The following is a 15564-nucleotide window of genomic DNA, read 5'->3' as shown; positions in this document are numbered from 1 at the left end:
TATTTTTATTTGACGGTGATTTAATTTATTTTTTTACAAGAAAATATTATTTTAAGGTTATTCTTTATTCTTGTAAAGTACTAGTTTTTAATTTCTTCAAAAACCAAGAAAAGAAGTAGAACTTGTTTTAACTAAGAAAAGAGTAGAACTTGTTTTTCTTTCTATTATTTTATTTAGGAAATGAAAATAATATTTAAAATCAATTTGATATTTTGATTATAATTCTAAAAATTACAAAAGAAATTTAATATATTTTTTTAGTTTAACATATATAACAAAAAGCATCTTAAAGAAAGCTCTTTATTTATATATTAAGTTTTTTATTTTAAAAAGGCATCTTATAAAACGAGTACATACTCTTTATCAATAAAGTGATAAAGAGTTGAATGTAGAGAGTTAAATTTTATTTTTTATTTGGATTGAAATTAATTTTTATATAATTTATTAATTAAAATCTTAATGTTATTCTTTTATCTAAAATTAAGAAAGAATAAGTAAAATAAAGAATAAAAAAATTAAAAAAATGTAAGTTATATATATATTTTCTAATTTTTATATTTAAATATTAATTAAAATATTTTTTATTATACAAATGATATTTTTTAAAATAAAAAGCACCTAGCTCATTAAATTATGTTTGATATTATTAAAACAAATTATTTACTTAAATCTCTATATTATTAATTGAGGAAATTGTGAGTAACAACTAATAATAATAATTTATTATCAGAAGGAGCAACTTAACCGAACAAGGTCAAAAAGTCATACACAGCAACTCCTTTGGGTTTTCGTTTTGTTTTGTCAACACCTTTTATGTAAATATGGAATGAGGCATAAAAACCGCAAAAGGGCTTGTTGACGCACAACCTGCTGATCATCACCCATCAATAATTCAACATTTAACAGTGCAGTCCATGATCTGACACACAGTTTTGTTTTCCCTGAATCCCCCCTTTGATTCACAGTAATTAACTAACTGTGCTACTTGATTAGTTTTCCCTAATGTGACTCCAAAATAATCGATTCAATGAGATGAAAATGGCAATAAACCATTCCAATCTGAGGATGAAAAGGGAAACATTCAGCTCCATCAGCTGTCAACTTCTCACCCACAATGGCATCAAATCCAAGTACAGAGGGTAAGAAAAACGAAGAAAAAGAGATAACTTCAAAAAAGCTTTTACTTATTTACCTGATTGTAGTAGATAATTTCAGCACTCTAGGCATTGATTGGATAACTTGCTATCTAGCTTCAATACAGAATCCTTATATGCAACAGAAGTGCCAAAAAAATGTAATTATTACATTAAACTTATCCACTATAAAACCAAACACTACTTAACAAATTACAACAAATGTGAAGTGCTGTAAATGGTTGAGAGGATTTCGAATTATAATGGATAATCTTAATGGTTACAGTCTTTAGTACGATGGCGATGGCGATGGGGCTGCTTGAACTAACGTGGTAGACCGAGTCTATCTAAGAATTTTTGTATGACTTCTCATATTTAAAACATTCTCTACCTAATAAACTACGTACATGAATATTTTTTTTAGTGGAGCTTACACGACATCCATGTGAATTTTATTGAGCTTGTCTATTCATGTGATCTGTCACCTGAATCACTGATCGAAAATTGGTATAAAAGTAAACTTTTAAAGGATCGAAAATTGGTATAAAAGTAAACTTTTAAAGGATGATTGAATCGGATTATAATGTATTTGTAATATGCAGCGGCTCCTTGTTATTCTCTCTGTTTTTTTTTTGTTCTTTTTATCTTTGATTTGAGAATAAAACTTTAATAATGTCTAAAATTGTTAGTAAATGCATTGTTAATTGCCAGAAACTTCAGTAATGTCTATAATTGTTACTAATTGGCTAAAATTATTAGAAACAAGTTCATTACACTAACTTACAGTTGTCACAGTAATTTGGGTTGGGACAGCAATTCTCTGAACATCTAAATGAAATTAAAAAGATAGAAAATGGGACGAAAGATGACATGTAAGTGCACTTGAAATACAGAAAATTTTCCAATAACTTACAAACCAAATGCTGAAAGTTTACTTTTTTCCCATCGCCAAATTTATCCACAACAAGATTTTGTCATTAATTTAGCAATGATTTACCGACGATTTATCTATAATATATATAAAAAACAGATGGAATATTATCGACAAACATTAGATTACTGACAAAATAAATTGTTGTTAATTTGTTACTTTTATTAAATTATTGACAATACGGTAGCATTTTAACCGATAAATTTCTTGTTGATAATTTACCAATGATATATTTTTTCGTCAATAAATACTTTCCTACAAGTGATTTACCGAAAGTATTTACTTAGTAACGATGGATTTAGGATTAAAAAATGATAAAAAAATAATAGATCACGTGAGCTTTAAAGAGAGTACATGGACCAAACTTAGCATAAAAGAAAAAAAAAAAAAAAAGGGACTACGTTTTTTTAAGTCACATTGAGATTTTTTTTATGTATCTTTTTTTAATATATAAAATTTTTATTTTGACATATATATTTATTTTTGACAAATGAGATTCAAATTTACATATAATTTTATAATTTTTTATTAAATATTGATTGATAAGTTATATTCCTAACTAAATACTGATTTTAATATTAAAAAATAGTATATTACTAATAAATTAGTTTCGTAATTAGATCATAATTAATTTTCTAATTAGATAATGATTATCCTACAAATTAATATATGAATTGTATTAACTAATAAATTATCTTTCTAATTAGATAATGATTATAATTCTAGAAAATGATATTTTTTATATTATATTTACTACTAAATTAATTTTTAATTATATAATAATTTCTAATTTTAAAAATAGTAATATCAATTATATTGATAGTATTAATTTATATAATATTAGCATGCATTAATAGATATTCTTAGAGTAATTTTGTATTAGTACACAAATATAGTTTTAAAATATTAAAAAAATTAAGAAGAAAATTAAAAGTATCTAATTTTCTGTTATTTTTAAAATATGATGAATTAATGTTAAATATTAAAAAAATTTCTAATTAAAATTATATAATTTCTCTAAAAGAACTACATTAATGGTTTAGTTTTTATATTTGTCTAATTTCTATTATCATAATTTTACCAGCATGAATATCAAGAAAATAAATTTATTTTGCATAAATTTTCAATATAATTTTTATTTATTAATTTTAATATTTTATAGGTGATTTTTAAATAAATCTTAAGGATATTTTTATAAAATATTATATTTATCATTTATATTATTGAATTTTCACTATCATACACACATTCACGTATGATAAATTGTAGGTTCGTTAAAAATTTACTATTAAATACAATTATAGATAATAAGACCATTAAGTATTATTTATAGATTTATCAAATATACAATATAGATTTGTTATTTATGAACTATGAGTTTATCAATTAACATATAAGTATTTTTTTTAAATTATTTTTGAATAATATTTTATGAATTTCAAGTGTATGTGTCTTGAACCATAATTTACAATTTATACTTATTTATCTGTAACCCAAGAACTTGTAGTTTTTTTATATATTTCTGGACTATAATATATGAACATACGTATAATAAACTTATTATCTTTAACCTATGAACTTGTAGTTAGTTGATGTTTATAGTTTTTACTTATGAATTTGTATTCATAACCTATATTGTATTTCTTTTGTATTTCTTTTATATAATTACGAATCTGAAATTATTAATTTCAATATCTCTTTATTATTATTAAATTTTAAGAAATTAATAATGTATTATTATATAATGATAAAGATAATTAAAATTAGAATCTTAAAAAATATATAATATAATATAATTTAGAATATGAATATACACTAAAGGGGGCTAAAATTTATACTTTCATAGAAAAAATTGAATTGTTAATAAAAATATATTATATTTTCTATAAAAATACTAGTATATTATTAAAAAATATAAAATAACTGAAAATATAAAAAAATAATAATGATAAAATAATATTAACATTAATAAAAATTGAGGAGAAAAGTATTAAAATTAATAATGAAAATAGACAAGAAGGAGAAAGAAACAAGAAGAAGTGAAATCACTTGAATTCATGAACATGGAAGGAGGATTTAACAATTGGTTCATCCTCCAATATAATGCGACCTGCGGAAGGGTGATCACTAATAATGGTTCACTTTTACGCCCTTACCATACAAATAGAATGGACCCATTCATTACTAAAGTCTTAAAGAACACATTACTACTTTCTTATGTAATTAATTAATTAATACCTTTAGGATTTGTTTTCAATATTAATTACGTTCAAACAAGCAAATACTATATACCAATGCATGAATACTATAAATGATCATCTTATTTCCTTCTATCTATTGGTATCTAATAACAAATTCATAAGTTGTAGTTAATATAATTACTTACCTTGATTTAATATATTTGTGTTTGAATAATATTAATATAACAAGTGAAATATAATCAATAGAATTCTTATTAAATACATTTAAATTGGGTAAAAAAGAAACAACTAGCGACCAATTAAAATTTCTAAATCAAAAAATTACTACAAATTTATTTAGTTCGGTCGATTAATGCAGATGGTAGCTAATAAATTAGACAACTTGTAAGATTTTATTAGCAGTTGCTATTAGTAAGTTAAATGATCATTGCCCTCTCATAAATAAAAAAATATTGCAAATAAATTTATTGTATACACTTGAGAATTGAAGATAAATACAAGTAGTCATTGTGTATGCATAAGAAGTAATAAACAAAAAGATCATGAAGCTTCATATAACATAATATATTATTAATGTTACAAATGATCATTACATATGAAGCACCCGATTTCTTTTTCTCTTTATTCAATTGTTCAAAGGAATACAAAAAATAAAACATAAAAAAAAAAAATTCAATATCAGTAAGACAAAGAAAGAAGTGAATTAATAGAGAGAACATAAAATTAGCCATTTTGTTCTGTTACTTGGCTTTCAGGCTCATATTTTATTGAATACCAGATGATCTTCTATGCCTTTCCTATGTTAGTTCTCTCTTTCTACTGATAATTTCCCTGCGCTCTATCTCTTAAACCCAAGCAAGAAAGGAGCTCCAGCGCCTCCGATCCATTGTCCGGCACCAGCAAGGAATCTTCCGACAGTGAATTGTTGAGCTTCATTCCTGTTCAACAAATGAAGTGTCTTCCACTTAACCCTCCTAGCAGTGTTTGCACCAGGTCCACTGTTTGCGTATTCAGCATAGTACAATGTGTCGAGAAACTGGCTTCCAGCCCATGGCATCCATCCATCAGGTTGAATCAAATCTCCCAATTGTGTCTCCATAACTACAGTCCTGGAGTATTGCTTCCATGGTCTGCCCAAGTATGTTCTGGTGGTTAGCCTCTGAGGAGCAAGTTTTACCTCGGGAACAATCCTGCAATTGTGGATAACAAGTCCAGTGTTTTGTCCTCTTTCCTTCCTGCCATCTGCTGTCACAGTGTTGAACTGGTTTGGGTTTGGTTTCCTAACAATGATCAAGGAGTTCTGGATAACAGCTGCTCCATAACCGAAGAGGAAATCAATGGTTCCTGAGATAACACAGTTGCGGTAAAATTGACGCTTGGCTTGGTACAACAATGTGTCCTGATACCCGTCCATTCTGCAGTTGTGGAAAACTGACATGTCGGAGTTAACACGAATGGCAACAGCCTGGTGACCATCTGGACCGGCTGTGTTTTGGAATCCCATGGACTTGCAAATGAACCCATCAGCCTCAACCACTGTAGTGATAAAGCAAATTACAGTCATTGAATGTGCATTTAATTTGAAAATAAATTAGTAATGATTTTGAACCTAGATTCTGATTAAATTGTATCCCAACCTTATAATGTGTATAATTGATGAAGGTGAACTTACCAAATGAGGCGGTGTTCCAGGTGTTTATGCCACTGGTGAAGCTCTTCTTTCCTGTGACGATGGTCTTCCTAGGTCCATCACCGTACATGTAAATGTTAGTGTGGGTCTTTGGCACCTTTACTGCCTCGTGATAGATTCCAGCCTTAACGTAGATAACATATCGGCCCTTGTGACCGTTAGGGTATGAATTTATAGCATCGTTAATGGACTTGAATTTACCACTACCATCAAGAGCTACAACTGCATTTGGTGGGAGCTTGGCATTGTTGCGGGCTGCCAAGAGCTTACGATCAGCACCAGATAACCAGGTTGGGTACCCATCAGCCTGTAGAAGGCGGCGAGAATTGCTACCAGGAAGATTAAATTGAAGGCCGAAGGATTTCAAGACATCTGAAATTCCACCAAGAATGTTCAGGACATTGTCTGTCAGTTCGCTTCCAAATTCAGTGCTTTTTTGCACTGCTGATTTCACTTCGTTGTCCTGATCAAATCCATCCATGCACAATTCTTGGTAAGAGATGATCGAACTCAACCAAATACGGAATTCATCAGCTTGGTCAGCTATTGTTTTCAGGTTTATATCAGACATCTTTGCAAGTGTATCCTGAAGCTCCTCATTGGCTTCTTTCAACAATGTCTTGCAATCTTCCAAGGCCAATTTGGTGCGGGGTTCGCTACCAGCCTTGACAACGAGATCATCACTCAAGTTCAATGATTTTGTCAAGGAAGATGAAATGGCTAATATGCCTGCCTTGATGAGCTCTTTAGGATCAGTGCTGTTAACACCACTGAGGGTTTGGGTGCAAGTTTCCTTGTAATTCGTAGGCTGGCATAATTGGGTAACAGCCTTCATATGTGGTGACAAGTTTTCAGTGCTAGTTGATCCACCACCGCGGTTGACAGCTGCCACCACTCCGATGACAACACCAACAACAAGAATTAGGGAAATCCCTGAAACAACAACTTTTCCAATCATTTTTACTTTACTTTTTTTTTTCCGGATTTTTCAGACTTCTCTTTTAAATTTTCTTTTTCTTGATCTCTCCCTCCGATGACCGGCCCCTTACCGACAGATGAATCTGGGCCGATGCAGAAGGGCTTAAAATCGGAGAGGATGAGAGATGTTTATTCTCTATTTGCTGCCGGTTGATGATGAAGAGCTTGGAAATGTAGATTTATATAGGCTTGTGAGTTTCTAAATTTAACCAGTCTGCAAGGAATGCTCCTCAGAAAATTGAACGGTAGACCTTTTATTCAGTTGGTCAGCTGTATATTCTGGATAAGAAAATGCCAACTCTGTAAGTAAAACAAGCCATTTTTAGCCAAAGTCAGTTCTGTTTCCCTAAAGATAGCACAAAGTGCTAAAAAGATTTTATATATTGATTACTAAATTTATTGCTTACGAGAAATTTGCCTCAGGGACATACATAAACTTTATCTTTATCAGACTGAACGTTGTATCATTTAGAGTAAATTAAAAATATAAAAATTTGGGTTCAAATAATAACCTGTCAACAATTATAGCAGAAACCCTTATGTACGTATCTTATTCTCGGAAGTTGCATAATTGTCAGGATAATCAAATTAATAATGCTGCTAGTTTTATAAAGCATCCGGAGGATGAGATGATAAAGATCTACACATGATGATTAATTCAACAAATATCTATTCCGACACTATTTAGCTACATAAAATGGATTATATTGACATAGAAAGCTTATTTCTCTTAAATACATTAACTAGTAAGATGAGTTTAATCAAGTAATTATTCGTATATATATATTTTGTTTTCACTTATTCATATCACCATCAGATGAAATTGGACTTCAATATCAACTCAGCCTAATTATTTTTAAACTCAAGTTTACTTTGTAAAAGACAGTCACCCAACAATAGTATTTAATACCCTATTTTCTCTTTCTCTTTCTCTCAATTTTAGTTCCTATGCTATCCATTCTTATTATGTGTTATTATAACATTTTTTTAGGATGCATACGGTGTAACGATCTGAAACTAGTCATAATTTTATTCGAAACTAGTCGGTGTGATTTGTTAGATAGGATTATATTATTATAAAAGTTAAAACAATTCTTAAGATTTTATCTAATAATTTAAGCGTTTGAGTTTGTGGTTACTTGATTAGGTATTGAAGTTTTTTTTTTTTTTTAAAAAATTAAGAGATGTAGAATTAAAATGTGATAGTTAATTATATAATTAACCACATGTGATAAAATATATAATGTAATGAAAGAAGATAGAATGAGCCTTGCAGTTGCATGGATCTAAGACTTTATATGTTTGATTATACGTCAGGGGGAATAATGATTCAATTATTTACTTTTAAGCCAACAGCTAAGAAGGTGAGTGGCACAATACTATCTTATACTAGTAATAGCAACAAGGACAAGAAAAGGAAGAGAGTTATTAGTTAGAATTGTAAATGACCCGAGTCACTTTCTTAAAGAATACTTTGTACAGGTAATATACATTATGTATTGGCAAATTATATCCATTTCTCAAACCCATAAATGAGTATAAAAGCATGATTCGGACAGTCTTTTATTATCCTAGAAATTAATGAGCATATGTATACTTCTTGTTTTTCAATTTTCTTTTTGAATAAAGGTGATGAAGATGGTCATATATGCTTGACTTACTATTTTTAGTTACTCTCTGTAACCACTAAATTGAGCTTCTTTTCTATTTATTGAGCTTCATAACTGTTGCCATTTTTAAGCCACAAATACCCATCTTTTTGAACTGGAAAATCGTTCAACCATAACTTTAACTCTCTTTTCTTGGAAACCTTTTACCCTATAAATGTTGCTCCAACCATGCAAACCTCCATAACTCTCATCCAGAGTTAGAAAACCAAAAAAAAAAAAAACAAATAATAAAGGATAAGCTTATTATCCTTCTTCCTCATTTCATCTTTCTCCCCGATTCCGCATTCTAAATCTTTCGAAGCCTTTGGAATCGGAATATCCTCGTACCACCAATAAGAGGGAGATATCAAAAAGATTAAAAAAAAAAAGGGGGAAAAAAAGAAAAGAGGTTTTTTATTTATTTTATTTTTTTGAAAAGAAAAAAGAAGAAAAGAAATGGTAGGAAAAGCTGTTATATCAGTATTTTCTCTGATTCTAGTAGTCGGAGTGGTGATTGGGGTTGTAGCCATCGTGCAACGGAGCAATAACAGCGGCGGAAACAGTGGCAGCGGCCAACAGGTTTCAACCTCTACAAAGTCTGTAGCTCAAATATGTCAACCAACCGATTACAAGGAAGCTTGCGAGAAGAGTCTTAATAGTGTAAAGGATACGAAAGACCCTAAAGAATACGTGAAGGCAGCTATCTTGGCTACTGTAGAAGCTGCGACAAAATCTTTCAACTTGTCGAGCAATTTGATAGTTGACGCTAAAAATGCTGATAATGACACAAGAATGTCATTAGAGGATTGTAAAGACTTGTTGCAAGATGCAGTACAAGAGCTTCAGGCATCGTTTTCTACAGTAGGCGAAAGCACCGTTAACACTATGGATCAGCGCATAGCTGAGCTACAAAATTGGCTGAGTGCAGTTGTTTCTTATCAAGATACCTGCCTGGAACAATTTGGTGATCCTAACAGCAATTATAAATCTCAAATGCAAGATGGTATGGTTGATGCAACCCAGCTTACAAGCAATGCCTTGGCTATTATTAATGCTTTGTCTCAGATGTTGTCCACCTTCGACCTCAAGTTCGATCTTACATCTGAGTCCGGTGATAATTCCCGCAAGCTTCTTTCAGTTGATGAAACTGGCGTTCCTATCTGGTTTGATGGGGCAAAGCGCAGGCTTATGGCTGCGGATACTAGCGCTATCAAGCCTAATATCACTGTAGCCCAAGATGGTAGTGGAGATGTCAAGACTGTTACTGAAGCAATTGCCAAAATTCCACTGAAGAGCGAAAATCCATTCATTATCTATGTCAAGGCCGGAACTTATAAGGAGTATCCGATTGTTGAAAAGAAAATGTTGAATGTTTTCATGTATGGTGATGGCCCTAAGAAGACCATTATCACTGGTAGCCATAGCAATCATACTGGCTGGAAAACCATGAGATCTGCTACATTTGGTGAGTTTGGCATCAAAGTCATTCTATTCTACTTACGTCGTTCTGTTTATATTGTAATTCTAACCATATGCACGACATACACACAAACGTTCTACTACTGGGCTAATCTTGACGTGTTTGCTTTGCTTTCTGTGTTAACCTTGCAGCGGCTCTTGGACCTGGATTTATGGCCAAGTCCATGGGATTCGAGAACACTGCAGGTCCTGAAGGTCACCAGGCTGTGGCACTGCGTGTCCAGGCAGATAGGGCAGCATTTTTCGACTGCAACATTGATGGGTACCAAGACACATTGTACACTCAGGCACACAGACAATTCTACTACGGTTGCTCCATTTCAGGCACCATCGATTTCATCTTCGGCGACGCCTCAGTTGTTATTCAGAACTCAAAGATTGTTGTCAGGAAGCCAATGAAGAACCAAGGAAACACAGTCACTGCACATGGAAGGACAATGAAGCATGAAACAACAGGATTAATCCTCCAAAACTGCCAGATTATAGCTGAAGACCTGCTATTCCCTGAGAGGACAGTAGTCAAGTCATACTTGGGCAGGCCCTGGAAAGCATATTCCAGGACAATTGTCATGGAATCGGAAATAACAGATGTCATTCAACCTGAAGGATGGTTACCATGGAATGGAGATCTCTATCTTGATACCCTGGATTATGCCGAGTATGCAAATACTGGTGCGGCTTCCGCTACCGATAAGAGAGTGAAATGGAAGGGTTTCCATGTCATCACCAGCAAGAAGGAAGCTGAACAATTCACTGTTGGACCTTTCATCCAGGGAGGTGAATGGCTGAATGGCACAGGAATACCCTTCAAGCTTGGCTTCACAAAGTGATTAATATAAAATAATATTATGATGATAATGATGTTAATTTTGTATTTTAAGTGGTCAGTAGAGACCCTATAGAGTTTGAAGAAGTAGGCAAATGGAAAAATATGCCTAATCTTACTAGTTTAATTGTTTACTTCGTGTACCTCCGAAGAAATTTATTTATATCTCATATCGTTTTGAATTTATTGTATTAATTTTTTATCAATCACTCTTCATCTTAATGTGATATTATTATAAAAATATCTTTTTCGCTTTTGTAATTCGCAGCTATCAATTATAGTCAGAAAGTTAATCAGTATAATAATTTATTACAATAGTAATACATTAAATATTTACAAAATATAAATTAATTATGTATAAAAATATACTGATTTTTATGCCTAATGTTTATTGTAAGGAGCGATTTTGCCCTTAAATTATTCGTAGACACACTTAAACTCTTAAATTATAATAAAATAAAATAAAATAAAATAAAAACATGTATTTGGAGCCCCTCAATGTTACAGACATATTAAGACCGTTGCTTAGAGCTGATGTGGCTTATACTCTTCTTCTTTTTCCTGGTCTTTTAAAAAATTTGCAGAATAAAAATAATGGCTTCTATGACAGTCATAATTTTACCAAGTTTTAATCAAATCAATGAAATTAATCAACAATTCACACAAACAATAATCTGAAATAGTGACTCGCTTTACTTCATTCTTTTCAAGAAGCAAAGGGCACTCGTCTATTGTATTTGGTGCAAGAATCTTTTGTACTGCGAAAAGGCATTGCGAGAAAAATATGCCACACTTCAGTTTTGCTTTTAAAAATCTTCAATAACTTGTTCAACCCATGAATTGCTACATGACTCGGCCATTTTTTGTTCTTAACCAAAGATCTAAGCATTGAACTGGGTGAAAATCCATTTCTATTACAAACCCAATTAAAGAAATCCCAAGCCTTATCTGGGTCTTTATCTAGCTTCTTTAAAATATAAATAACTGTCTCATGGGTCATTGAGGGACTGGAGTTTTCTAACTCGATCTCTAACTCAGGTGACCAATAAGATTTCTACAAGGGAGCTTGGTTTTGAAGAGAAGTAAAGTCTTTTATGGTTGTTCGAATAATTCCAAGTGTAATAAGAGTGTTCTTATGAGAGAAAATATAAAGAGAAGTGAGTCACCTGAGTTGAGAGTGGACGAATTTAGGAAAGCCGAGTTGACAGAAAAATTGGAAAGTCTAAGAGATACGAGGATTGTCCTTCCTCGAATGGCTGACTAATTTTTGTTACAGAAATTAAGGAAATGTGACAGAAATGAACGTGAAAAGAGTTCAACACTTCCCTTAGTATTGGAAGCCTTATCGAGGAATGACACAGACAAAAGTTGAAAAATGCTCAGTGTGAATCTGTCTTGGTTTCCCAAGTTTGGGAAATATCTAGTTCATCTTAACAAAAATATTGTACTACTGATGTGTAGTGCATATAGCCTTATTTTTCAGAATATTGGGTTTGTGACATTGTTGATTAATTTCATGGATTCGAATCTTATGGTTGTCACGAAGCCATTAGTTTTTTCTGCAAATTTTTTGTAAGACAGGAGGACTATCAGCCACGTCAGTTTTTAAAGTAACTTCCTGTTATATTGAGAGGCTTAAATATATACTTTTGACAATTTAAGGGCTTAATTGCCCCTAAAATAATCTAAGGACAAATCCGCTTTTTACACCAAGCATTAGGGCCAAATATGCACCTTGTCCCAATTATTTTAGAGTATGAGGCAATCACTTGTTAAATTAAAAATTTAATATTTAATTGGACTTTTACAATAATTAATTTTTTACTCGTATGTTGTATGAAAGTTATTATTATTTTAATTTTAAAATTAAATTAATAAATATAATTTAATAAATTTTTTATATTTAATATTAAATTATAAAATTTTAAAAAATACTAACAAACTAACTATTTTAAAATGTCTTTAATTTTCTTAAGATTTTAAGATATTATTAATGTAATAATATAAATATTATTTTAAAATTAAATATTAATCAATTTTAATATTATATCAATATAATCGATATTACTACTTTTAAGATTAAAATATTATCATATAAGTATAAAATTAATTTATTATTAAATTATATTATTTTCTAGAATTAGAATTATTATCTAAATATAAAATTAATATATTAGTAAATATAGTATTTAAATATAATTAATATGTTATCGCTTAGGATAGAATTAATATCATTATCTGATTAGAAAATTATTTATTAGTTAATATAATATTAAAATATAAATATATTATTTCTTAATATTAGAATTAGTGTTTAATTAGAAATGTAACTTATAAATTAATAAATCAATAAAAAATTATAAAATTACAAATAAGCTTGAGTTTCATGTGTTAAAAATAAATACACGTATCAAAATAAAATTTTATGTGTCAAAACTCAAACATACATATCAAAAAAATTAAATTTTAAGAATTTATATATATATTCTTTTGTTTTATATAGTAATTTATTAATCTTAAGTTTATATATGTAATTTACTATCACTATATTAATCTTATACTATTTTCTAATTTTCATTTTTTATGAACTTAATAAATTAATATTTGTAATATTTATTAATTTTTAATTTACTAAATATATTAATCGTAAGAGGGTTTATTACATAGAGTTTGGAATATGTATCCTACCATTACTTACATGACTTGTATAAGGTATTTATTTAAAATTTAATAATTATATAAGAAATTTTTATATTTTATTACAATTTTTTAGAAAAATTACTTATTTACAACTGAAGAAATAATAATTTTTTTTCTTTTCTACAATTCATCAACTTAACTTAGAATATTATTAGTTGCATAATTCAGAATTTAGTGGCAATATATTTCTCTTTAGACAATATATTATCACAATATTAACTCAATATATTTGTGATGTAACTTATAGACATATAAATTGTTCAACCGATATTTGATGTGGATGATGAGATTTGGTCAACTTCATTATGTATCCTTCTTTAGATTTCGGAATGATTGGCTATAAATGTGAAAAGTCACTCAGTGAGAGTGAGAGGAAAAAAATTCAAAACTAAAACCTCTTATTTTCAAGAGAAAATAATTTTTTTGCTACTTGTGCTATGTCTCGAATGTAATGCATAATTTATTAATTATAATTTTTATAAAATAATAGTCGTCTATTTGTGTGTTACACGACTATTATTATTTATTTCGATTATAAATACAATTTAATCAATTATTCAATATTTAAGAACTAAACTGAGTCATAGTGACCATTGCTTACCCCTAACAAGCGTAGAAGAGAGAAGAAAGCATTGGCCAAGAGTTGTTATTCGTATTTGTAAGCTTTAACTGGTTCATTTCTTGTCATTCATCAAAGGAATCTATTATTTGGGTAAAAGAAAAGCTAACATGTTTATTAATCCTGGAAGGGCAGCATAAGATAAGAAATGGAGTATCTTATCTACAAATTTATTTAGGAGTAAACAATTTAATTTAAAGATTGATTAATTTTGTTCATCAACATTAGCTAACCATAATTCTTAAATCAGGTCCCTACCAACCACTACACCAGCTCAAAGAAACAGTAAGGCAGGCTCTTATTACCTCTCAGAAGCGAGAAAGCAAGCAGCAAGCCCTTTCTCCTTTTCATAATTATAAGGTAAGCTTTATATAGCTCCAACCAAGACAACCCACAATCAGCTAAAGGAAGGGCTTCATAGTCTTACCAACTTAAGACACTATAAAAATATATTTTTTAAAAAAAATTAATATTTTAGTTTCAATAATTTTTCTTAAATTATTTTTATTTTATAGTATAATACTCTTAATAGTAATCTAATTTTAATTAAAAAATAGTAATCTTATTTTTTCACAAAAAAAAAATAGTAAGAAAAAAAAAAGAATGCAAGAAGAGATAAATTTTAAATTGTCATGATAAAAAAAAAATAACATGAAATATTAAATAAAAAAATAAATATTAACAAATATAAATAATATTTTCCTCCATGTTATTTGACACGTTGTCTTAAATTTACTAATAATAATAAAAGGAAGAATGAGCTCCTTAAAATTTAAAAGATTTTATCTACAAAATCTATAATTTAAATTTACAATAAAGAATTATAACAAAAAAAAATTCAATTTTATATATATATTTGAATATTATGATACATAATTTAATATATAAAAACAATATTGACTACTTGAACTAATTTATTACAATACTATTAATAAAGTATTATAATAATAAAAACATAAATTAATATATCAAGAGAATAAAGATAAAAGAATTTCATATTCTTCTGATTTCTTTTTTTAAAACTTTTAAGAAAATTAAATTTTTAAAATTTTACTTTTATATTTTTATTAAATTCACCGTGTAATTCCATCTCCTAAGAAAAACTAAATTGAACTAAAATAAATAAATTTTAATTTCAAATGGCCCAAAAAATTCAAAAGGCCTACTCGACCCCTCAAACTTTGAGGACCTATTTACCCTTATTCCTATTTTCAAGAACTGACCAAACAAGTAAACAAGTGAATAATTGGCCTAGTAACCATACTGGGAAGAAGAGCGATAAATTTCCCTTCCATTATTGCTTATCCTCCTTCCCCAGTGATTAAAAAGAATGCTCTCAAAATTGTTTGCCAGATCAT

At 29.4% G+C, this 15564-nt stretch overlaps 2 protein-coding genes across 2 annotated transcripts; one reads left to right on the top strand and one right to left on the bottom strand.

The window, feature by feature from the left end:
- Positions 1–4814: 4814 nt before the first annotated feature.
- LOC8288420 (pectinesterase) lies at positions 4815–7103 on the bottom strand. The gene is made up of 2 exons (XM_002528574.3): positions 5938–7103; positions 4815–5801 (listed from the first exon to the last, which is right to left on the bottom strand). Exons 1-2 carry the CDS (start codon positions 6911–6913, stop codon positions 5104–5106), a joined length of 1674 nt encoding a protein of 557 aa, XP_002528620.1. The 5' UTR covers positions 6914–7103; the 3' UTR covers positions 4815–5103.
- Positions 7104–8735: 1632 nt separating this feature from the next.
- LOC8288421 (pectinesterase) lies at positions 8736–11093 on the top strand. The gene is made up of 2 exons (XM_002528575.4): positions 8736–10047; positions 10194–11093. Exons 1-2 carry the CDS (start codon positions 9039–9041, stop codon positions 10889–10891), a joined length of 1707 nt encoding a protein of 568 aa, XP_002528621.1. The 5' UTR covers positions 8736–9038; the 3' UTR covers positions 10892–11093.
- Positions 11094–15564: the final 4471 nt, after the last annotated feature.

The sequence above is a fragment of the Ricinus communis genome, chromosome 6 (genome assembly GCF_019578655.1).
Source record: "Ricinus communis isolate WT05 ecotype wild-type chromosome 6, ASM1957865v1, whole genome shotgun sequence".
Classification (NCBI taxonomy): domain Eukaryota; kingdom Viridiplantae; phylum Streptophyta; class Magnoliopsida; order Malpighiales; family Euphorbiaceae; genus Ricinus; species Ricinus communis.
The sequence above is the reverse complement of the archived record's forward strand: the minus strand, read 5'-3'. Positions and strand labels throughout refer to the sequence as shown.

What these genes read in the sequence shown, in the direction of transcription:
- LOC8288420 (XM_002528574.3), bottom strand. Translation starts at nt 6,913, where the DNA reads ATGATTGGAAAAGTTGTTGTTTCAGGGATTTCCCTAATTCTTGTTGTT. An exon ending in CTGGAACACCGCCTCATTTG is followed by an intron (nt 5,802 to 5,937) that starts GTAAGTTCACCT and finishes TTATCACTACAG; the next exon opens with TGGTTGAGGCTGATGGGTTC.
- LOC8288421 (XM_002528575.4), top strand. Translation starts at nt 9,039, where the DNA reads ATGGTAGGAAAAGCTGTTATATCAGTATTTTCTCTGATTCTAGTAGTC. An exon ending in CATGAGATCTGCTACATTTG is followed by an intron (nt 10,048 to 10,193) that starts GTGAGTTTGGCA and finishes TTAACCTTGCAG; the next exon opens with CGGCTCTTGGACCTGGATTT.